At 40.3% G+C, this 24,159-nt stretch overlaps 1 protein-coding gene across 5 annotated transcripts in view; it reads left to right on the top strand.

The window, feature by feature from the left end:
- The window catches only part of CFAP95 (cilia and flagella associated protein 95), a 118,483-nt gene extending 97,891 nt beyond the window's left edge, over positions 1-20,592 (top strand). For 3 of the 5 annotated variants that reach the window (XM_054254979.2, XM_035302769.3, XM_035302764.3), the window contains one exon: positions 20,309-20,592. In XM_054254979.2, the coding sequence (XP_054110954.1) occupies positions 20,309-20,458 (150 nt within the window). In that variant the 3' untranslated portion in view covers positions 20,459-20,592. The remainder of the gene's footprint in view (positions 1-20,308) is intronic. The other 2 variants (XR_008481116.2, XM_054254978.2) reach the window with 2 other exon arrangements.
- Positions 20,593-24,159: the final 3,567 nt, after the last annotated feature.

Genomic DNA, 24,159 nt, shown 5'->3' with positions numbered 1-24,159 from the left:
CACTCTAGTGACTGTTTCTTTTGCTGTGCAGAAGCTGTGGAGTTTCATTAGGTCCCATTTGTCTATTTTGGCTTTTGTTGCCAATGCGTTTGGTGTTTTGTTCATGAAGTCCTTGCCTACTCCTATGTCCTGGGTGGTTTTGCCTAGATTTCCTTCTAGAGTTTTTATGGTGCCAGGTCTTATGTTTAAGTCTTTAATCCATCTGGAGTTAATTTTAGTGTAAGGTGTCAGAAAGGGGTCCAGTTTCTGCTTTCTGCACATGGCTAGCCAGTTTTCCCAACACCATTTGTTAAACATGGAATCCTTGCCCCATTGCTTGTTTTTGTCAGGTTTATCAAAGATTGTATAGTTGTATGTATGTTGTGTTGCCTCCGGTGCCTCTGTTTTGTTCCATTGGTCTATATCTCTGTTTTGGTACCAGTACCATGCTGTTTTGATTACTGTAGCCTTGTAGTATAGTTTGAAATCTGGTAGTGTGATGCCCCCCGCTGTGTTCTTTTTGCTTAGAATTGACTTGGCTATGCGGGCTCTCTTTTGGTTCCATATGAAGTTCATGGTGGTTTTTTCCAGTTCTGTGAAGAAAGTCAATGGTAGCTTGATGGGGATAGCGTTGATTCTGTAAATTACTTTGGGCAGTATAGCCATTTTCACTATATTAATTCTTCCTAACCATGAACATGGAATGTTTCTCCATCTGTTTGTGTCCTCTCTGATTTCATTGAGCAGTGGTTTGTAGTTCTCCTTGAAGAGGTCTCTTACGTTCCTTGTGAGTTGTATTCCAAGGTATTTTATTCTTTTTGTAGCAATTGCGAATGGCAGTTCGTTCTTGATTTGGCTTTCTTTAAGTCTGTTATTGGTGTAGAGGAATGCTTGTGATTTTTGCACATTGATTTTATATCCTGAGACTTTGCTGAAGTTGCTTATCAGTTTCAGGAGGTTTTGGGCTGAGGCGATGGGGTCTTCTAGGTATACTATCATGTCGTTTGCAAATAGAGACAATTTGGTTTCCTCCTTTCCTATTTGAATACCCTTTATTTCTTTTTCTTGCTTGATTGCTCTGGCTAGAACTTCCAGTACTATATTGAATAGGAGTGGTGAGAGAGGGCATCCTTGTCTAGTGCCAGATTTCAAAGGGAATGCTTCCAGTTTTTGCCCATTCAGTATGATATTGGCTGTTGGTTTGTCATAAATAGCTTTTATTACTTTGAGATACGTTCCATCGATACCGAGTTTATTGAGGGTTTTTAGCCTAAAGGGCTGTTGTATTTTGTCAAATGCCTTCTCTGCGTCAATTGAGATAATCATGTGGTTTTTGTTTATGGTTCTGTTTATGTGGTGGATTACGTTGATAGACTTGCCTATGTTGAACCAGCCTTGCATCCCCGGGATGAATCCTACTTGATCATGATGAATAAGTTTTTTGATTTGCTGTTGCAATCGGCTTGCCAATATTTTATTGAAGATTTTTGCATCTATGATCATCATGGATATTGGCCTGAAGTTTTCTTTTCTCGTTGGGTCTCTGCTGGGTTTTGGTATCAGAATGATGTTGGTCTCATAAAATGATTTGGGAAGGATTCCCTCTTTTTGGATTGTTTGAAATAGTTTTAGAAGGAATGGTACCAGCTCCTCCTTGTGTGTCTGGTAGAATTCGGCTGTGAACCCGTCTGGACCTGGGCTTTTTTTTGTGTGGTAGGCTCTTAATTGTTGCCTCAACTTCTGACCTTGTTATTGGTCTATTCATAGTTTCAGCTTCCTCCTGGTTTAGGCTTGGGAGGACACAGGAGTCCAGGAATTTATTCATTTCTTCCAGGTTTAAGAGTTTATGCGCATAGAGTTGTTTGTAATATTCTCTGATGATGGTCTGAATTTCTGTGGAGTCTGTGGTGATTTCCCCTTTATCATTTTTTATTGCATCTATTTGGTTGTTCTCTCTTTTATTTTTAATCAATCTGGCTAGTGGTCTGTCTATTTTGTTGATCTTTTCAAAAAACCAGCTCTTGGATTTATTGATTTTTTGAAGGGTTTTTCGTGTCTCAATCTCCTTCAGTTCACCTCTGATCTTAGTTATTTCTTGTCTTCTGCTGGGTTTTGAGTTTTTTTGATCTTGCTCCTCTAGCTCTTTCAATTTTGACGATAGGGTGTCAATTTTGGATCTCTCCATTCTCCTCATATGGGCACTTATTGCTATATACCTTCCTCTAGAGACTGCTTTAAATGTGTCCCAGAGGTTCTGGCACGTTGTGTCTTCGTTCTCATTGGTTTCGAAGAACTTCTTTATTTCTGCCTTCATTTCATTGTTTACCCAGTCAACATTCAAGAGCCAGTTGTTCAGTTTCCATGAAGCTGTGCGGTTCTGGGTCGGTTTCTGAATTCTGAGTTCTAACTTGATTGCACTATGGTCTGAGAAGCTGTTTGTAATGATTTCAGTTGTTTTGCATTTGTTGAGCAGTGCTTTACTTCCAATTATGTGGTCAATTTTAGAGTAGGTGTGATGTGGTGCTGAGAAGAATGTGTATTCTGTGGATTTGGGGTGGAGAGTTCTGTAAATGTCTATCAGGTTTGCTTGTTCCAGGTCTGAGTTCAAGCCCTGGATATCCTTGTTGATTTTCTGTCTGGTTGATCTGTCTAGTATTGACAGTGGAGTGTTAAAGTCTCCCACTATTATTGTGTGGGAGTCTAAGTCCTTTTGTAAGTCGTTAAGAACTTGCCTTATGTATCTGGGTGCTCCTGCATTGGGTCCATATATGTTTAGGATTGTTAGCTCTTCTTGTTGTATTGATCTTCTTACCATTATGTAATGGCCTTCTTTGTCTCTTTTGATCTTTGTTGCTTTAAGTCTATTTTATCAGAGATGAGAATTGCAACTCCTGCTTTTTTTTTTTTGCTCTCCATTTGCTTGGTAAATCTTCCTCCATCCCTTTATTTTGAGCCTTTGTGTATCCTTGCATGTGAGATGGGTTTCCTGGATACAGCATACTGATGGGTTTTGGATTTTTATCCAATTTGCCAGTCTGTGTCTTTTGATTGGTGCATTTAATCCATTTACATTTAGGGTTAATATTGTTATGTGTGAATTTGATACTGCCATTTTGATGCTAAGTGGCTGTTTTGCCTGTTAGTTGTTGTAGATTTTTCATTATGTTGATGCTCTTTAGCATTCAGTGTGATTTTGGAATGGCTGGTACTGGTTGTTCCTTTCTATGTGTAGTGCCTCTTTTAGGAGCTCTTGTAATGCAGGCCTGGTGGTGACAAAATCTCTGAGTACTTGCTTGGTTGCAAAGGATTTTATTTTTCCTTCACTTCTGAAGCTCAGTTTGGCTGGATATGAAATTCTGGGTTGAAAGTTCTTTTCTTTAAGAATGTTGAATATTGGCCCCCACTGTCTTCTGGCTTGTAGTGTTTCTGCCGAGAGATCTTCTGTGAGTCTGATGGGCTTCCCTTTGTGGGTGACCCGACCTTTCTCTCTGGCTACCCTTAGTATTCTCTCCTTTATTTCAACCCTGTTGAATCTAACGATTATGTGCCTTGGGGTTCCTCTTCTTGCGGAATATCTTAGTGGTGTTCTCTGTATTTCCTGCAATCGAGTGTTGGCCTGTCTTGCTAGGTGGGGGAAGTTTTCCTGGATGATGTCCTGAAGAGTATTTTCCAGCTTGGATTCATTCTCTTCGTCCCCTTCTGGTACACCTATCAAACGTAGGTTAGGTCTTTTCACATAGTCCCACATTTCTTGGAGACTTTGTTCATTCCTTTTTGTGCTTTTTTCTCTAATCTTGGTTTCTCGTTTTATTTCATTGAGTTGGTCTTCGACTTCAGATATTCTTTCTTCTGCTTGGTCAGTTTGGCTGTTGAAACTTGTGCATGCTTCGCGAAGTTCTCGTATTGTGTTTTTCAGCTCCTTTAATTCATTCATATTCCTCTCTAAGTTATCCATTCTTGTTATCATTTCCTCGAATCTTTTTTCAAATCTTTTTTCAAGGTTCTTAGTTTCTTTGCATTGATTTAATACATGATCTTTTAGCTCACAAAATTTTCTCATTATCCATCTTCTGAAGTCTAATTCCGTCATTTTGTCACAGTCATTCTTTGTCCAGCTTTGTTCCCTTGTTGGGGAGGAGTTTTGGTCCTTTCTAGGAGGCGAGGTGTTCTGGTTTCGGGTGTTTTCCTCCTTTTTGCACTGGTTTCTTCCCATCTTTGTGGATTTGTCCACTGGTCGTCTGCATAGTTGCTGACTTTTCGATTGGGTCTCTGAGTGGACACCCAGAATGTTGATGATGAAGTATTTCTGTTGCTTGGTTTTCCTTCTACCAGTCTAGCCCCTTCGCTGTACGACTGCTGAGGTTCGCTCCAGACCCTGCTTGTCTGGGGTGCACCTCTAGCAGCTGTGGCACAGCGAGGGATGCTACCCGTTTCTTTTTCTGCTATCTTTGTCCCAGGATGATGCCTGCCTAATGTCAGTCTTTTGGATATAGAGGGGTCAGGGAGCTGCTTGAGGAGACAGTTTGTACTTTATAGGGGCTTAATTGCTGAGCTGTGAGCTCTGTTGTTCATTCAGGGCTGTTAGGCTGCTATGTTTGATTCTGCTGCAACAGAGCTCATTAAAAAAAACCCTTTTTTTTTCTCAAATGCTCTGTGTTGAGGGGTTTGGGCTTTATTTTTGGATGTCCATTGAGGTCCTGCCCAGCTAGGACGCAGACTAGCCACTGTTTGCCTGCCGAGGCTCCACCCTGCTGTCGTGAAGCTCGCCCTGGCTCCACTGTTCTGCTGTGTTCTCCGCCACGCCCTGAGGTGGTCTCTCTGTTGTAGCGGGTTGCCTCGGCAATGGCAGGCTGCGTCAGCAGTGGGCGTGTATCTCAGTATGGACGGGTTGCCTTGGCAACGGCAGGCTGCGTCAGCAGTGGGCGTGTATCTCAGTATGGATGGGTTGCCTTGGCAACGGCAGGCTGCGTCAGCAGTGGGCGTGTATCTCAGTAGGGACGGGTTGCCTCCGCAACGGCTGGCTGCGTCAGCAATGGGCGTGTATCTCAGTTGGGGCGGGTTGACTCGGTAATGGTGGACGCCCCTCCCCCACAGAGCATCTCGGGCGTCTGCACGGGGCTTGTTTGAAATCGCAGTTTTGTGCATCCCACTAGGCCACCCCTAACGCTCTGTCTCTGCCATCCCCTGGGCTGGCCCACTGTCCAAGTCTAGCTCAGTCTCAAGTCCAGCCCTTTCACGTCTCTGGTTGCCGGTTCAACAGGGCACCCGGACAAGCCCGCCCTGTGGGGAGCGCTGGGCAGGGCTGGCCGCCGCCACCCCGGCTGCTGGTTTCGCCAGGCAGAGGTTCTGTCTGGCTTCCCGCGTCTCCTCTTCACTTGGGAATTTCCCTGTTCCGTGGGCAACAAAGATCAGTCTGGAAATGTAGCTCAGACTCACCTCTCCGTGGACACAACGCAAGCTCCAATCCTGGGTTGTTCTCACAGCACCATCTTGAGTGACCATATTATTCTTAATCCTTCTGAATTTATTACTAACATACCAATGAGTGTTGTTATCACACAGTGTTCTTTTTTTCTTCCCCACCGGGAAGTACTCTTGGACTTCTATGCCCTATTTTAAAAAACATTTTCTATATAATAGCTGCCATCAGTTTCTTTGTCCTGAGGTGTTTACGGATATTATATTATCAGCATCATTTCTGGCTGGGGTATGAGTTTCTACAGAATTTGTTTTTCAAAATGGCATCTGCGCTTTTTTTATTGTGGTAAAATATACATAACATGAAATATGCATGACATAATATTTACTATTTTAATCTTTTTAGCATATAATTCAATGGCATTAAGTATATTCATGTTGTTACATTTATTTTTAAAGATTCTGATTTAAGAGAAATTAAAATATGTTCATGGGGCCTAAAAGTATTGTGAGCCCTAAGCACTGTGCTTTCTGTGTCCGAAGGCTACGTTGCTTCAGCCTGGACTTCCTAGAAGCCAGATCAGTACCTGGCTGGCTGGGGACTTCTAGGACTTACTCAATTGTCTTGGCTGAGAAATACTTACCACTCCAGATGCAGATGTATCTTGGCTAACAATCAGAATTGGGCATGGAGGAATCACCATTAAAAGCCCTTTATTGTTTAATTAGGCTCTTCCACCTCAAAGATACTCCCCAAAGACTGAACTTGCCTTTAGTTTTCTATCTCCTAATGATACAGAGAGGAGGTAGGGAAATACTGGGTAGAAGAGGGTAGTCCCCAGTGAGATCCACATCCTCAAGCCTGGACCTATGGCCCAAAGAAGTGAAAACATGCATGCCTGTTTTCCTGCCTGAACATTGTCTTTTCCAAAGCCACCCTGGTCCACCCTGCCCCCAGTATCCTGTACCCATAAAAATCCTAGTCCTTACCAGCACAGTGGCAGAGAAGGAGAGAAAAAGAAGAAGCAGTCAGACATTGAAGAGAAGCAGCTTGACTTCAGAGGGATGGTTTGTTGGGAGGACCTTGATGAAGAGTTCAGCCAGGGACAGCCAAACTCCAGGGGAAGACTATCTTTCCACTCCATCCTCTTTTCAGCTCCCCATCCCACTGAGAACCATTTCCACTGCTCAGCAAAATCCTCCACATTCACCATCTTCAATTTGTTTGTGTGATATGATCTTCCCGGATGCTAAACAAGAGCTCAGGATACAGAGGGGTGTCATACAGAGCTGTTAAACACTTAGCCATCCATGATGGCAAAGCTAAGACAGTGAACGCCCTCTGGGGCTCTGGGGGTCGTGGACAACCCCTAGATGCTTCCATTGGCCCACACAGTTCTGATCCTGCTCTTTACCCAGAATCACTCATCCCAGCCTCTGTACTCACTTTACCTGTGTGTTCCCCATCCAGCAAGGAGTTGGGAGTTGCGGGCTAAGTGAGCCATCCCTTCACAAGTCCCATGCAGGGGTCAAGGGAGCTATCCCATTTCACTAAGAAGCGATGTCTGTTAGGTGCCTTAAAAAGAAGACAAGAGAAAGAATGGCTTGCTGAGAACAGAAAGAGCTGGGACAGAAAGAGAATCCAGAAGAAGGCGAAGATTCTATAGGAAGCCTCACTTGTCTGAACTACATTAGCTTTCAATTCCCAGTTATCTTAAGTGTGTGTCTTTGCTTGTGTCTTTGCTCCATTTCATGTCCCTATTGTCTTCCCCATTTTCATTTCAGCAAAGACAGTCTCTTTCTTTTTCTTTCTCCTCCTCTTTTTCTTCTGTTGTTTTAAAAAATAATAGCATGAAAAGTTATTCAAGTTAATCTGGCCACATAGAATAATCAAGTATAAAAGCCTTGTATTCTAGAGTAAAGTGTGGTTTTTCCAAACTTGTACCTGGAAAATTAAGGCTGAAATTTAATTAAGTTCCAGGCTTATAATGTATCTTTATTACTTTCATTTTAGTGCTATTTTATTTGTACTTCATCTGACTATATCCACATTTAATTTTCTTTGTCCTGTTAATTTTCTGACTCAGTGTTTACTAACAAATGAATAATTGCCATTTGCTTGTTTATCTTATCATGTACTATTGACTGAAATGAGATAAGTGAGAATTTTAGAATCCTCTGCAAATGAGGTAGTGGTTAGAGGATAGAATTAGAGAAGGGGGAAGGGACTTATAATCCATGCCAGGGTGTTCCATAATGCTGCTGCTAGTTAACCATCAAAACAGGCCTCTTTGACTTGGGTTCAGAAGGATATGGTGCCCTTTCTAACCTAAATATCTTGCCTGAAAGATCTCAACACATGTCATACATATGTGTGCTGATCTTGTATTTATACTTGAAGGCATGGTTTTATATAGTTCGATAAACAAACAGTTCTGGTTCTGAGTCTCATGTCATTCTGCCAGCATTAAGAACCACATTGTTCTACTGTAAGGACACATGCACACGAATGTTCATTGCAGCACTGTTTACAATAGCAAAGACCTGGAATCAACCCAAATGCCCATCGATGATAGACTGGACTGGGAAAATGTGGCACATATACACCATGGAATTTTATGCAGCAATCAAAAATAATGAGTTCATGTTCTTTGTAGGGACATGGATGAATCTGGAGAACATCATTCTCAGCAAACTGACACAAGAACAGAAAATGAAATACCGCATATTCTCACTCATAGGCGGGTGATGAAAAATGAGAACACATGGACACAGGGAAGGGAGTACTACACACTGGGGTCTATTGGGGGGAATAGGGGAGGGACAGCAGGGCGGGGAGCTGGGGAGGGATAGCCTGGGGAGAAATGCCAAATGTGGGTGAAGGCAGCAAAACACACTGCCATGTGTGTACCTGTGCAACTATCTTGCATGTTCTGCACATGTACCCCAAAACCTAAAATGCAATTAAAATAAAAAAAGAACCACATTTCCTAGGCCCCAGCTTCAGCTTTGGGATCTGCTGGTTGTTGCTCATGTAACTCCATAGAACTTCCATAGATTCCCTGGTTGACTGGGATACAATAGAATTTGCCTTGTTGAATGAAATATACAGTTGCTGATAGATGAGTAGAAGGAAGGAAGGAATGAAGCAAGGAAGCAAGGAAACAAGGAAAGGAGGGAAGACAGAAGAAATAAAGGGAGGAAGTGAGGAATGAAGTAACACTTATTGTCTACCATGTTCCAGGCGCTGTCTTAGTTATCTTACATGTATTAGCTCACTTAATGCTCACAATTGCCCTGGAGTATCAACCTATTAGAATTATATACTGAGGAACCTGTGTCATAGAGAGGTTAAGTATTAGTTATTACATACCATATAAATGTTCAAAAAGAACCCGGGTCTGATTCCAAGTGCCATTTTTGTAGCTTCTTTGCAAAACATGACTCAAAACTTATATACTCCACCCTTTGTAGGCCTTGTTCTCCTCACTCTAAGACTAGGGTTAGATGGCCAGGCGCGCTGGATTCCCAGTACTTTGGATTTGAGCTCAGGAGTTCAAGACCAGCTTAGCCAACATGGCGAAATCCCATTTCTACTAAACATACAAAAGATTAGCCGGGCATGGTGGCATTGAGCCTAGATTGTGCCATGGCATTCCAGCCTGGGTGACAGAGTAAGGCTCTGTCTCAAAAAAAAAAAAAAAAAAGACTATGGTTAGACAGTACTATGGTTAATTTTCTGTGTTGACTAGGTTATCATGCCCTGTTGTTTAGTCTAATACTTGTCTAGATGTTGTTGTGAAGGTCTTTTGTAAATGTGACTAACATTTGCAATTAGTTGACTTTTAGTAAAGATTATTCCAAATAATGTGAGTGTGCCTCATTGAATCGGTTTACAGCCTTAAGTGCAAAAAACTAAGGTTTTCTGGAGAAAAGGAATTCGGTTTCAAGATTATAACATAGAAATCCTGCCTGAGTTACTTGCTGTCTTCCATAATCATGTGAGCCAATTCCTTAAAATCTCTGGGGGTGTGTGTGTGTGAATTCTGCTGGTTCTAGTTCTCTGGAGATCCTTGACTGGTACAGACAGAATGATCTTTCCAAGCTCTCTGGCTGTCAAATTCTGTTTGATTTGATTTGATTCTATCTCATTGATCCTGTCCCATTGAAATAGTCTTTTATTTGTGATATCCTTTTGGATTAAAGATTTTGGTAGATATTTAATTCAAGCTTACTTAAAAATTAAGCGTTAATTATACTTAATTATGAATTAATTAAGTATTTTAACTTCCTGCTCATCTTATGTATCACCAATGGTAGAGAAATTGTGGGGTTCTTAATTCTCAGGAAACGGATTAAGTGTTTTTTAGAAATGTGTTCTTTGAGTAGAGAGATACTGTGTTTCTTCTGAAACTTAACTCTTGCCTTATATTGCCTTCTGAAGCCACTTATTAATTTATTTATTAACTTTTTTGAGACAAAGTCTTGCTTCATCACCCAGGCTGGAGTGCAGTGGCACAATCTCAGCTCACTGCAACCTCTACCTCCCAGGCTCAAGTGATCCTCTTGCCTCAGCCTCTGAAAGTGCTGGGATTGCAGATGTAAGCTGCCATGCCTGGCCTGCTCTAACATTTGTTTCTGAGTTAGGCCATAAAGCTAAGTTCTGCTTCAGAGAACTTGGAATTATGAGATATTTTATTTTCTTTTTATTGGATTATCTTCAGTTTCTACCATGAACGTATGTGACTTTTGCAAGGAGAAAAATGGCTTGAAAATTGAGAAGCCTAGGCCTCAAACTGACATACAGCCCATTAATTCATTCCATTATAAAACAGTGGCAGAGGTAAATGTCTTCACATAATATAGACTGAAGAATAAGAAAAATAATATTTGTAATTAATATGATTAAAGTGATAGAACCAACAAATTTTGTGCATTAGAAAGAAACAAATATATCAAGAGCAAATGTTTAATTATATATTGCTTAGTTTTTGATGCTGTCCATAACTAAAATTTGTGTGACATTAATCTTTGAAAGTCAATTTATTTGTGAAGTGTTTGTTTACATACATCTTTATATTTTTCTTTGTAGTGAAACCTTACTATGTTGACTGGATTCATTAGTGGTGGAAATATTTATATTTCTATTCCACAACCTAACTTCTTTGTACTTTCCATGGCTATTTCCCTGTAGCTAAGAATCTCATGCTACATTAATACCTGTATTTGTTACAAATGCTTTTCCCTCCTAAAACATTGTCAAATAAATAAGCGTAGTAAATAGTTCTTAAATACTTAAGAACATATTCCACTAGCTACATTTGACAATTATTCTTATGTTTGTGATACAATCATTGGAGGGAAAAATATCCAATAGAAATAAAATCTGGCCAGGTGCAGTAGCTCACACCTGTCATCACAATGCTTTTGGAGGCTTGAGATGGGAAAGTGGCTTGAGGCCAAGAGTTCAAACCTGCAGTGAACTATGATGATGCCACTGTACTCCAGGCTGGGTGACACAGCGGGACTCTGTCTCTGAAGAGAAATTTGAAAAAATAAAAGAAATAAAATACTTGCAGTTTAGTGAAGAAAATGAATGAGGGGATCTGCCTGAGATACCCATTCCCCATTGGTCCCCAGGGCAGATAAGGCAGGTTTGACTGTAGCATAATTCTTCTTTTCCTCCCACCGTTCTGCATGTGTGCTTAGAAGACAACCTTATTAGAGGAAGGCAGGTCTTCAGTCAAGTGCATGTAAGTGGTAAAGACTTTTATACATGATGCATGCCGGAAATAATGAAACAAAATATCACAGCAATTTACTTTTATATCTATTTTCATTCCATTCAATGTGACATTCACATAAATAAGCTTACTAACTCAAATATCTTTTTAAGAGTAAATGGAATACTCAAAATGAGCATTCTTATAGGCATACTAGGGAGGAATGTCTTTGCTGTACTAATGCCAGGTGGCTAATAGCTATCTTTAATGGTGGATGCAAAGTTAGTTTGCACTGACTAATTTGGCCAGGAAACAGAACCTATTGTGCATTTTTATGGATGATCTGGATTGAAAGTATGCTTCCATTGTAATATTAAACTAGACACAGTTACTATGTTCCAGAAGGCAGTCCTATAACTGAAAATGACCTTGAAAAATAAAACTATCAGAAATGAAAGGTCCTAAAGAAAAAGGATGAAATCCTGTATGAATAAGTAGAACCAAGGCTACCAGAAGATTGGAAAAAATTGGCTGAGGACTAGCTTTACAGTTGACTGAGAAATAGCAGTTTTGGCCAGGTACGGTGGCTCATGCCTATAATCCCAGCACTTTGGGATGCCTAGGTGGGTGGATCATGAGGTCAAGAGATCAAGACTATCCTTGCCAACATGGTGAAACCCCGTCTCTATTAAAAATACAAAGATTAGCTGGAGGTGGTGGAGTGCGCCTGTAGTCCCAGCTACTTGGGAGGCAGAGGCAGGAGAATTGCTTGAACCCAGGAGACGGAGGTTGCAGTGAGCCAAGATCATACCATGCACTCCAGCCTGGCAACAGAGCAAGACCCTATCTCAAAAAAAAAAAAAACAAAGAAAGAAAGAAAAGAAAAAGGAATAACAGTGTCGTTTTATTCTGAAAGAAGCTACAGGAGCTAATGGTGCTTAGAGTAAAGATAGAACACACAAGTGGCAATGTGGGTGGAGGTGGAGTCAATACTGGAGAGCCCATCTTTAAAGATACATTAATGCATTTTACTGATGTAAGTGGTAAAACCGTGAAGGAAGGTGGATTGGGGGACCACTCACTAAGAGGACCCTCCTTTAACATCCTAACCTGCCTTGCCATGATCTGTTAAAGAAGAAGGAAGAGAATGAGAAGGAAAGAAAAAAGAATGCTTTCTCTCTCTTTTTTTTTAATTGTATTTTAGGTTCTGGGGTACATGTGCAGATTATGCAGGATTGTTGCATAGGTACACACATGGCAATGTGGTTTGCTGCTTCCATCCCCTGTCACCCACATCTGGCATTTCTCCCCCTGTTATCCCTCCCTGACCTCCCCATTACCCACCACCTTCCCTGCCTTAACCCCCTCAACAGACCCCAGTTTGTGATGCTCCCCTCCCTGTGTCCATGTGTTCTCATTGTTCAACACCTGCCTATGAGTGAGAACATGTGATGTGTGATTTTCTGTTCCTGTGTCAGTTTGCTGAGAATGATGATTTTCAGATTCATCCATGTCCCTACAAAGGACACGAACTCATTGTTTCTTATGGCTGCATAGTATCCCATGGTGTATATGTGCCACATTTTCCTTGTCCAGCCTATCGTCGATGGGCATTTGGGTTGGTTCCAGGTCTTTGCTATTGTAAACAGTACCGCTATGAACATATGTGTGCATGTGTCTTTATAATAGAACAGTTTATAATTCTTTAGAAATATACCCAGTAATGGGATTGCTGAGTCAAATGGAATTTCTATTGCTAGGTCCTTGAGGAATCGCCACACTGTCTTCCACAATACTTAAACTAGTTTATACTCTAACCAACAGTGTAAAAGTGTTCCTATTTCTCCACATCCTCTCCAGGTAGAGAAATGCAAATTAAAACTGCATTGAGATACCACCTCACGCCGGTTAGAATGGCGATCATTAAAAAATATGGAGACAATGGAACTGACCCAAGAACAGATTATCAAACACCGCATGTTCTCACTCATAGGTGGGTGTTGAACAATGAGAACACATGGAAACAGGGAGGGGAGCATCACATACTGGGGTCTGTCGGCGGGGGTGGAAATAGGGGAGGGACAGCGGGGGGTGGGGAGTCGGGGAGAGATAGCATGGGGAGAAATGCCAGATATAGGTGAAGGGGAGGAAGGCAGCAAATCACACTGCTACGTGTGTACTATGCAACAATCTTGCATGTTCTTCACATGTACCCTAAAACCTAAAATGCAATAAAAAAATAAAAAATCTGGAGACAAGAATGCTTTCTTAACCACTTTTCTGAAGGCCAGTTTTCCCCTATAGTGATTCTTTTGCTGCAACTCTAGTGCTTCCTGTTTTGGCAGGGCTGGTTTTGCCTTCAGCATTCCTTTTTCTGAGGCACTTTTTTTACTTCCTTCTCCCAGCATGTTTTATGGGACTCCCCCAGCCCTTCACTAAAAAGGTACCCTTAAGGGTGGCTAGAGGTTGACTGATATTGTTGTGTTGTGTCAGGTGCTATTCTCTGTTAGGCTTCTTTGGAAGTTAGCAATTGTTGGTTACCACTGTGTTCTTCAGCCTCCCTCCCTCTTTGGAGCCTGTGACACTGCAACACTCCTTACCTCTCCTTCTCTGTCCTTCACCACTTCTTTATAAACCCAATCATGGGCAGTCCCAACATTTGAGCCCCAGATGCCTGCATCTCTCATTTTATACAATCTCAGAGAATTCATCCATTGCCATGGCTCTGCACCAATCTTCATTTGGGGGATGGGGTAACTTGTAATTGTTACATAATTTCAAACTTGCAGGAACATTTCAAAATTGCACAAGGAGCTTTCATATATTATTTGCAGAGTTGATAGTTGTTTACTGTATGAAGGTAGGCTGGAGACAGCATGCCCTTTTGCTCCTAAACAGTTCAATGTCTGTCTCCTAAAAACAAGGATGAGTAGCTATGGTACAGTTTTCAACCTCAGGAAAATTGATACAGGGTAGTTATATAATCCACAGTCCATGTTAAATATCATCCATGGTCCCAATAATGTTCTTTATAGCTATTTTTTCCCTACCAGTGATCACTGCTGTGCATAGGGCACTGACTTCTCTCTAGGCCATCTGTCCCACAGCTCTACCTTCCAGATAAACATTTTTTACTGATGTCATCTTAAATTAAAAATGTCTAAAATGTGACTCATCATTTCCCCCCTAAAACAAATCATCCCCACCCCCATATCTTTCTAATTCCTTTTAGTGTTATTGTAACTCTCCCAGCCTTCCAGGCTTGAAGCTATGAATCATCTTTGGTTCTTTATTCCCTGTTAGCTGTGTAAATCCTTTACATTCTTCTGTGAAATGACTCTTTCATTCTCATTCTGCATAAGCCTTTGTGCACTAATGCCCACCCATTCCACACATCAGACAAATTCTTCTAGTTACCCTTATCTACCTGAAGGGCTCAGAAAAAGCTTGCAATGCTTGTCCTTCCTTAGGTAAACTCTATCACAACTCTGTGTGTGTAGCACCGAACAGTGACCCAGCCAAATGCAATGTGTAGCGATTCACAAATCTGTTTCAATACACACTTTCTTCCCATTCCCACCTAATAAATATTGAAGAGAGATTTACCAATTATGTTAGGGTGTGGAAAACATAACTGTCTGCAATTTCACATATGCAGAGGAATATATCAAACTGATAATTGACCTTCTTCTGGAGCCCACCACCAGTGGGAAAACATTAGCTCTTCAATCCAATTAAAGCTTAGTCTGATTCCATAACTTATATAGTTCTGCTTTCTATAGAAAGTGTTTAATCCCTTTTGAAGAAAATGCTTACCTTCTCAGAGATCCTCTCCCATCCTGTGTGCAGAGAGGAGCTAACACAGCAAAACTGAGACTACTATCCTTTGAAAGCCTGCTTACAATGTTGGCCTTTAATTGGCATCTAGAAACTGGGCTTTCAGGGTAAGAATCCCCCTGACCCATTGTGGCTAAGATGTTTGTGCAAACAATATGGTTTACGCTGAATACCTGTTTCTTTCTGGGAGCCTGAAGTTGTGGAATATATTAGGCAGAGGCTGCCTACAGGGCCCAGCTCCCAGTAAAATCTCTGGGCACTGAGTTTGCAATAAGCTTTCCCAGTAGACAGCGTAGTACAACTCACTGTTGTGAAAATTACACTCATCCTGTGTGACTCCACTGGGAGAGGACTCTTGGAAGTTTGTACCTGGTTTCCTCTGGATGTCGGCCCATAGCCTTTGCTGATTTTGCTTTGTATGCTTTGTATGTAGTAAATCATAACCATGAGTACAACTATGCAGACGGTCCCTGACTTATGATGGTTACAATGTTTTGACTTTATGATGGGTTTATTGGGGAATTAAATGCATTTCACTTTATGGTTTTTTTTTTAACCTAGATGGGTTTATTCAGATGTAACTGCATTGCAAGTTGAGGAATATCTGTATACAGAGTGTGTGTGTATACACACACAACTGTGAGTCCTCCTAGAAGATAATTAAACCTGAGGTGGTCTTGGGGACCCCCCAATACTCCATACTCTTCTCCCTGAAAAGAGGAGAAAAATTGGATTTTCCAAAAATGGTCACAACATGAGCTCCTATCCCACATGCTCTTACAGTGTGATTTTGACACTCCCTCAACTGAGAAGCAGAGTCTACATTATCTCCCTAGAGAGAATTGTGGTGAACTGTGATTATGATGCCATTGATGATATGTGATTTTCAAGGCTAGTGATAAAAAGCAATACACCTTCCTCTTATTTCACATTGTGGGATGCTTATTCTCAGAACGCAGTCACTGTGCTGTGAGGAAGCAGAGCAAGCACATGGAGAGGACCCAGGCAGCTGTTCCAGCCAAGAGCCCCAGCTGAGGTTCTAGCAGCCAGCCAGCATCAGTGACCAAATGGAATGAGATGTGTCCAGCCCCTAACCCTCAACTCACTTCCAACTCTGTGAATCTATCTTCTTTCTGTGAATCAGCTGAGGCCCTGAACATTGTAAAGCAGAGAGCTGCCTTTGCCATATCCTGTCCAAATACCTGACCCAAAGAAGCTGGAGGCACAGGGAAATGGAGATTGTTTTCCACTAGTATGAGCAGAGTGGGTTGTTTGCAGCAATAAGAATGGCAGCTTTTCCTATGATGGCATCCAGATACATGGAGAGAAGGATGTGACTCAGCATCCTGATGCTAGAGGGAGGAGTAGGGTTTTACATGTGTTTTCTGCCTGTTCTGCTCTCTGGGGTGATATCCCTAGTCTACCTGGTTGCTCTTTTCTTTGCTGGTATTAGTGACTAAACTTGTGGACATTGTAACTGGCAGGCTTTGTCTCTTTATCTATGGGCTTGGGTGAAACCCAGAAGGCCTGTCTGGGATGACTCAGCCTTACTTCCATTCCCATAGACACCGTACACCCCCCAGACACCTTCCATGACTCTTATGCAGCCGAAGCTCCAGTGATCAGCTCTGCAGCCCCTGTTAGTATCCTCCTCTGCAGATTTGCAGCTGTCTTAGGATTTCATCCATGCCACAGGAAAACAAAAGTGGCTCAGGATTGATGATCTTAGTGGTTCCCTCTACCTGACTATGGGACTGGAAAGAAAGGGCCGTCTGAGAGTTAATATCTATTTCAAGAGTTTCCAACAGAAATGGGAGTCAGGAAGCTCCTATGTCTTTTTGCCATGATTCTCATTCATCTAATGCACCATTAACTATTCAGGTCAAAGGGACTTTGCCCGATTAAAGCCCAGGGTTGGGAAAATTGGAACATAACATTGGCTCTTTCTGCTTTCCTTTACCCCTTATTTTTTAATTCTCACAATTTCCTAGACAGATTCTTCCCCAGCTTCCTTCTCTTCATTTCAACTCTTCACTAAGCCTTCATAGCAAATGATATTTTCTCTACCCATTTGGAGAACTCTATAATCTCCCAGGTTTGATCATTGACATTCTAAAGTCCTCAGAACTGTAAGTTGGATTACAAGGCTATTGTCTTGCCAAAAATCCCACTTTGCATGTTAGAAGGTGGTATGACTTTGCTCTTTGCTTGACATTTTTCTGAAAACCAACAGAAGAGCAAAGTCATTTGCTCTTGTGTAGGAGAGCTGCAAACAGCACTCTGGTTTAGATGCTTCTTGCTTTATGTCCAATTGTGGAAAATAACTTCTTTCACATAAACCATTGAACAGAAATCCTGGGCTTTAATCTGTTTGGACAAATTTAAGTCACATGCCTAACACTGAATCTATTACTGTCATTGAGAATGAGATGCCTCTATTCTGATTGTTTTCAGCCAGTTAGATTCTGCTCCTAGACCTGGGACTGGGATCAATCCTACTCAAACTACATCCCTGCCACACCCTTGGAAATGGGAGAAGTGGACTCAGGGGTGAGCTGGAACCAGCTCTTAACAGTTGGCATGAGCTGACTATGCTCACCTCTTCTTCAGTGTTCACTGACTTCACTCTGGTAACTTGAGGTTAGCCATAGTGGGAGTATTTATGCCACAGAAATTGGCAAATATGGCTGGGTGCAGTGGCTCATGCCTGTAATCCCAACACTTTGGGAGTTTGAGGTAGGCAGACTGCCTGAGGTCAGGAGTTCGAGACCAGTCTGGCCAACATGGTGAAACCCTGTCTCTACTAAAAATACAAAAAAATTAGCCAGGTGTGGTGGCATGGGCCTGTAATCCCAGCTACTCTGGAGGCTGAGGCAGGGGAATTGCTTAAACCAGGGAGGTGGAGGTTGCAGTGAGCCTAGATTGCACCACTGCACTCCAGCCTGGCTGACAGAGCAAGAGTCCACCTCAAAAAAAAAAAGAAAGAAAAGAAATTGGCTGGTTTACCAATATAGCACTGAGAATGAGAGGAACCCAATGTAACTAACATGGGTTAACAGGCAACAGTCTCTTAACTTGTTTTTCTAACATCAGAATTGCTTCTTCCAATGAATCCTTCTTTTGTTTTTGTTTTTGACATAGGGTCTTGCCCTATTGCCCAGGCCGGAGAGCAGTGGCATGATCACAGCTCACTGAAGTCTCAGCCTCCTAGGCTTAAGTGATCCTCACACCTCAACATCCTGAGTAGCTGGGACAGCAAGAATATGTCAGCATGCCCAGCTAATTTTATATTTTATAGAGACGTGATCTCACTGTGTTGCCTGGGCTGGTCATATATCCCTGGCCTCAAGCGATCCTCACACCTTGGCCTTCCAAAGTGTTGGGATTACAGGAGTGAGCCACTGTGCCTGGCCCATTCTTTTTTTAACAACAGCTTCACTGAGAGATAATTTCAAATACTGTTAACACTCACTCTTTTAAAGTGTACAACTCACTGATTTTTTTTAGTATATTTATGGGATTGTACAATCATCACCCCAATAAATTTCAGAACATTTTTGTTACCCCAAGAAACATGATATCCATAAACAGTCACTCACCGTTCCTTCCCATGGTCCCATTCCCTGGCAATCACCAGTCTACTTTTCTGTCTCTATGGATTTGTCTGTTCTGCACACTTAATACAAGAAATTGTACAATATGTGGTTTAGCTTCTTCCAGTTAGCATAATGTTTTCAGGCTCTTCCAATTCTGTAGCACATATCAGTATTTTATTTCTTTTGTTGACAAATAATATTTCATTATATGTCTAGACCATGCTTGTTTATTCATGTAATTGATGACATGTGAATGATTCAATTCTAATCTAATTCTAATCACAGTTCCAGACTCCAGTTTTTTCCTCCTCTAGTCTTTAGTGCTTCTGCTACCAGAATCACTTTTCTAGAACACTACATTTCATCATGTCACTCACCTCATAAAAATAAATCCTTCTCTCTGCCTATGAAATGCTACAGGAGCACATAGACACCGAATTTGAAGTTCTCTTCAGTTCGTCTGCAACAGGGATGTGAATGAGAAGATCTTGCCTTCCTCTGAGGGGACAGTTTGGGCCAGTGATGCTCAAATCTTATTTAAAGGACCTCTATTTGACCCACCCACCAACCAACCAACCATAACACCTGAAGAAATAGACCTGATGATAAAAGCAAAAACCAAAACTACATAAACAGTGACAAAAACATAACTCTACAATTTTATAGTTAACATTTCTTTTCATCTCTTAATTGTTAAAGGTTCTGTTAGGCTTCTAAAGGGATAATGAGTTTTACAGTCAGACAGATCTAATTTGCAGTCCTGGCTTAGTCACTTATTACTGACTTTCTTTAAATTGTCTCCTGAGATTTTAAGCAAATCATCATTTCTATGCGTAGAGTGGGAGTAATAATTTATACCTCAGAGCCCAGTTATGGCTTAAAAAATATAAACACTCAAATACTGTGCCCAACCCATAATGGGCATTCAATAAATACATGGACACTATTAAGACTGAACATATGGTTAAATTTTTCAATTATTTTGACAAAACCAATCTAAGATTATAACTGTTTTAGTGTTCTTTCATTGTTTTATACCTTTGGTGATTTAATTTCAATATTGTCCTAGTGCTTTAAAATTAGAGCCAATTTAAAGCAGAAATTAGATAATCAGTTAAAAGGCTTTATGTTCCATGTCTGCCATTACCCTTGGTGTAATCTCAAAGAATCAATGTTTCCTTTGGGAAATAGTCAATGATAATATCTTGTTTTATTACAATGAAGCTTTTCTGAAGTGGCCTAAGTGTTCTTTCTTAAACACTATACTGGGTTGAGGTTAATTCTTACAGGAATGTATCAGAGCTTGGCATTTATCATTGTCATAGGAAGTATAACTTGGTAACAGTTACTAAAGATATAACCCAATATATTATTCTTTGCAATGGTTACAACATATTTTTTAAAGATGTTGAACTGTAGTTAAATTATAATTGTTTTGGTTTCATATATCCGATCATAAAATTTAAATTGTTCTTTATGCTCCGTATTTGTGGTTTAAAAAAATTTTACATGTGTAGGAACTTTTTAGTTTCATAAACAACCATGAACTATATTCTTTTTTGGGGATTTGAAGTAATTATGAATGCAATAGCCATTTTTTCAATTGAAGCATTTGCTATTTGAGAGAACAAATTAATCAATTGTTAAAAATTAGCCTTTGATCATAAGAATAATATATAAAAGATCAACTTTTGAAGATTACTTCTTTTCACGGATTTCAGTTATTTAATGTTACTTCTCTTTTCCCCCCCACAGAGTTATACCTGTCACGATGATTACTCCATAGTCCACAGAAAATGCCGTTCTCAGTTCACCGATCTAAATGGTTCTAAAAGATTTGGCATCAACACTTGGCATGATGAGAGTGGGATTTATGCTAATTCAGATGTAAAACGGAAACTCTAACCCTTGACTGGCGGTCCTATCTTGCCCATTTAAAAAATAATGTATGGAATCAGCATCTCTGACTAATGAAAGAAAGGATGTAGCAGCTGATGATTTTCTATCTTAATAAATGCAATGGAAGTGTTACTATAGTATATTCCTTTAAGCACAGAGTTTTATATTCTGGACCAGTGTTTATATCCTCATTTTCATGAGCTACTATGGTATTTTCCAAAGTTTAGTGTGTGTCCTGCTGAGAGTATACTACACAACTCTAGATGGTATTTAGTGAGATTTTATTTCATGGATCATGTATTTCTTTTAATAATTATTAGAAAAAAACACAAAACTAGCACAATTAACCTTATGATTGCTTAGGGTGTGGCTAATTATAAAAATGTAAGCCAACTTTAATTCCACTTAAGACAGATTTTAAGTGAATAAATATATAAGTGGTACTCAGGTTGACATAAAACTTAAATGGCCAAAGTTTAGGCAACACTGGCCTTATACTAATGTTAAGTATGTCTGTGATTTTTTTTTTTTTTTTGAGGGGGAATCAGTATCTATAAATTTTTATTTATCTGTGGTAACTAGTTTCATTTTGGATATTTTATTTTGCATGATATTTTCCCTTATTCAAGTTAAGACCTTTTGAATATATGGATAGCAGAGGTGCAGATCAAAATGCTAGGGGTTTGATGGAAAATATAGTCATCTAGTGTTTTATTTGGAAGAAATCTTAGCAGTTGTTTTTACTTACCCTCACATTTTACAAATGAGTAACCAGAGGTCCATGGAGGTTTAGTAGGTGGCTGTATTAGTCAACTGGGGCTACCGTAACAAAATATCATAGACTGAGTGGCTTAAACAACAAAGATAATAGTCTGTAAGCCAGGAAAAGAGCCCTCACTATAAATGAAACCCTGCCAGAACCTTGATCTTGGACTTTTCAGCCTCCAAAATCATGCAAAAATAAATTTCTGTAAAATAGAAACATGAGTCAAAACAGTTGCTAAGATTGTGACCTTCTTGCCCTGTTCTTGCCTGGCAGGAGGGTGATGGGGGTGGGAGACCTCCTTCTCTTCCTCTTCTTATAAGGCTACATTTTTATTTAACTAGATTTCCACTCTTATGTGCTCACTTAAGCTTAATCACCTCCTAAAGATCCTATCTTCAGATAGCTACATTGGGGATATAAATCTGGGGAGAACAGAATTCAGTCCACAACTGTTGCCCAGGGTTATAGGAGTAGCAGATTTGGATGGATCTTTGAAGTGCATTTGAAAACTTTTACTTTTTCTGAGGATGGATTTAGTTATTTGATCAACTTGGGCTTCATATAGTTATTTTTCTTTAAAAAATAAATTTATGAACTAGCATTTCTTGATAAATGCTAATTGAACACTGCCTCTAATAAGCTTTTTGATGGGAGAAATGATAATTAACGTAAAAAATGTGATATACCAGGTTTCCTCAAAAAATGTGATGTGCCAGAAGAATTTTACTATAATTTTCTGCTGCTTTAAAATATGTGTCCATATGCACACAAATATGTATATTATATATGCACAAATATGTATATTAGATATACATTAAGTATGATATAATTTATACAAATGTTATTTTATTATATAGTACTTATTACAATAGGTATCTACCTAAGATTATCTTTCTTCCACAAACTATACATTCAGGTTTAATCATTCCTAACACTAACATATCTGGGATGAAGAGCTATTTGAAGTATGCAAATCTGGATGTCAAGTCACTCATCATTTAATAATTTCTTTCTGTGGAGAAAAAGTTTTAATGGCCACATCATTACCTTTGAACACTTCCTGGTGCCTAGAAAATAAAATAAGATTCACTTACTTTAGCAGAAATTTTCTACCGTCACGATGACTATCATGACATTTTGTATAAATGACTGGGTCTGCTATCAGCTATCACCTTAGAAATCAGTTTGGGTTTGGGTTAGAAGGAGGATGACGAAAGAGAGATTATATTTAAACTAGTCAAGGTTACAGCAGGGATTTTCCCCGTGAAAAGCACTAAGTTGCCTTCAGTTAGGGAATGAGTGAATGTTGATGAATAATGAACTCTATGTTATTCTAACGACTTGATCTTTTAGGTAAAAGTATTTTATACTGAGGTAAGCACTTCAGTGGTTCATCTCACAGAGTCAAAGACCATTTCAAACAAGACAAGCTGGAATTCAGATTTCATCGCTGGATAATGTCCTCTGTGGGAAGTGACCACACTGTCTCCTGACTGGTCCACATCTATGTGTCATAGAACCTCATCCGAGACCCTAAAATCACACTATATCTTCTGTGTTTATATAGTTAATAAGATCTGTATCTACATAAATGTCTCATTCAAATGAAACCTCAAAATTACACCTGAGACCCCCAAATCACACTGTATCTTTCATGTTTATAAAGTTAGTGAGATCCATATCTACATCAATGTCTCATTCAAACCTACACAGCATCCCTTTTTCGGCCTTTATGCATTGCTGTGTCGGAACCATTGGTGTGAGCCCACCACGGCAGGGTGCAGACTGCTGGAAGAATTACAGAATGTTGGGCAGATCCTAAGTAGATACATCAAAGTGGGGCTCTCTGAGTTAAGTTTGGCCTACATATAAGTTTTATATGGTCCGCACAGTGTGTTTAAAAATTAATTTTAAAAAATAGAACCAAACTTTATTAATTAGGACATTTTACTTAAAAAATCAGCATTTCTTTTACCTCAAAAACATGGCAGATCTGGCACCACTTGGCTACATTTTCATACAGTAACAATCAGCAGGGGTATGAGGGAAGGCAGCCTCTCTTTAGATGGACACTAAGTTCGCCATTTTGCTGCAGTTTCCACCCGGTACACTTTACTCATCTATGGAGGCATTGTGACCACCTCCCTAGGGAGAGATGGGACAATATGAAACAGTAGGTTGTATGGTAGGGGGAAAGAGTGGTAGAAAAGCGGCAAACTGGCAACTCTGGTGACTAGGGTTAGGATGAGGAAGGCAGAGGCTAAATCCTGATAGTGGAGATATAGCACATCCGGTTCAATTCAAGTCAGAATCAAGATCCCAGCCTAGATAGAACGCAGAGATGGGAAGTGGGTCAAGGACTTTACTTTATAAATATAGAATAGAGAAACCTCAGCCCATTGGATTTATATTAGGAACGCATTTGAGATGAGGCAAGAAGTGAGGGTACCAGGCCCAACCCCTAGGATATGACACTCGCAGATCAAGTCAAGAAGCAGAGCCCAGACAGCTCAGTGGTTTGTTTATAAAGGAAAGTCATTCCGTGGGTACCAGTGCTCCAGAGGTGCAGAAAAATTCCGGATTTGTGAAAATGCTAAGAAGAAATGGTAACGTCCTTCTGGGGGCATAGAATGTAGGTGGTGGGTGGGGAGAGGCCATGGAGGTGCCTGGTACAGCCACTGCCAAGAATAGAGCAGCAGGAAAATTCTTTCTTAAAGATATATAGATCAGAAACTAACTTTATTTCAGAGAAAGCAGCAGGGAGGTTTGCAGATAGCTGGAAGCTCACTCCAAATAGCAGAAAACAAGCATGAGGCAACCACTTTAAACCAAAGTGGAAAATCCAAGCAAAATCTACAGTAAATTATTCTTCCAAATATTAAGATCATAACTTTTTTAAAAAGTTTAACAGCTTTGAGATATGATTCACATACTATAAAAT

The sequence above is a fragment of the Callithrix jacchus genome, chromosome 1, assembly GCF_049354715.1.
Source record: "Callithrix jacchus isolate 240 chromosome 1, calJac240_pri, whole genome shotgun sequence".
NCBI classification, from domain to species: domain Eukaryota; kingdom Metazoa; phylum Chordata; class Mammalia; order Primates; family Cebidae; genus Callithrix; species Callithrix jacchus.
The sequence above is the reverse complement of the archived record's forward strand: the minus strand, read 5'-3'. Positions and strand labels throughout refer to the sequence as shown.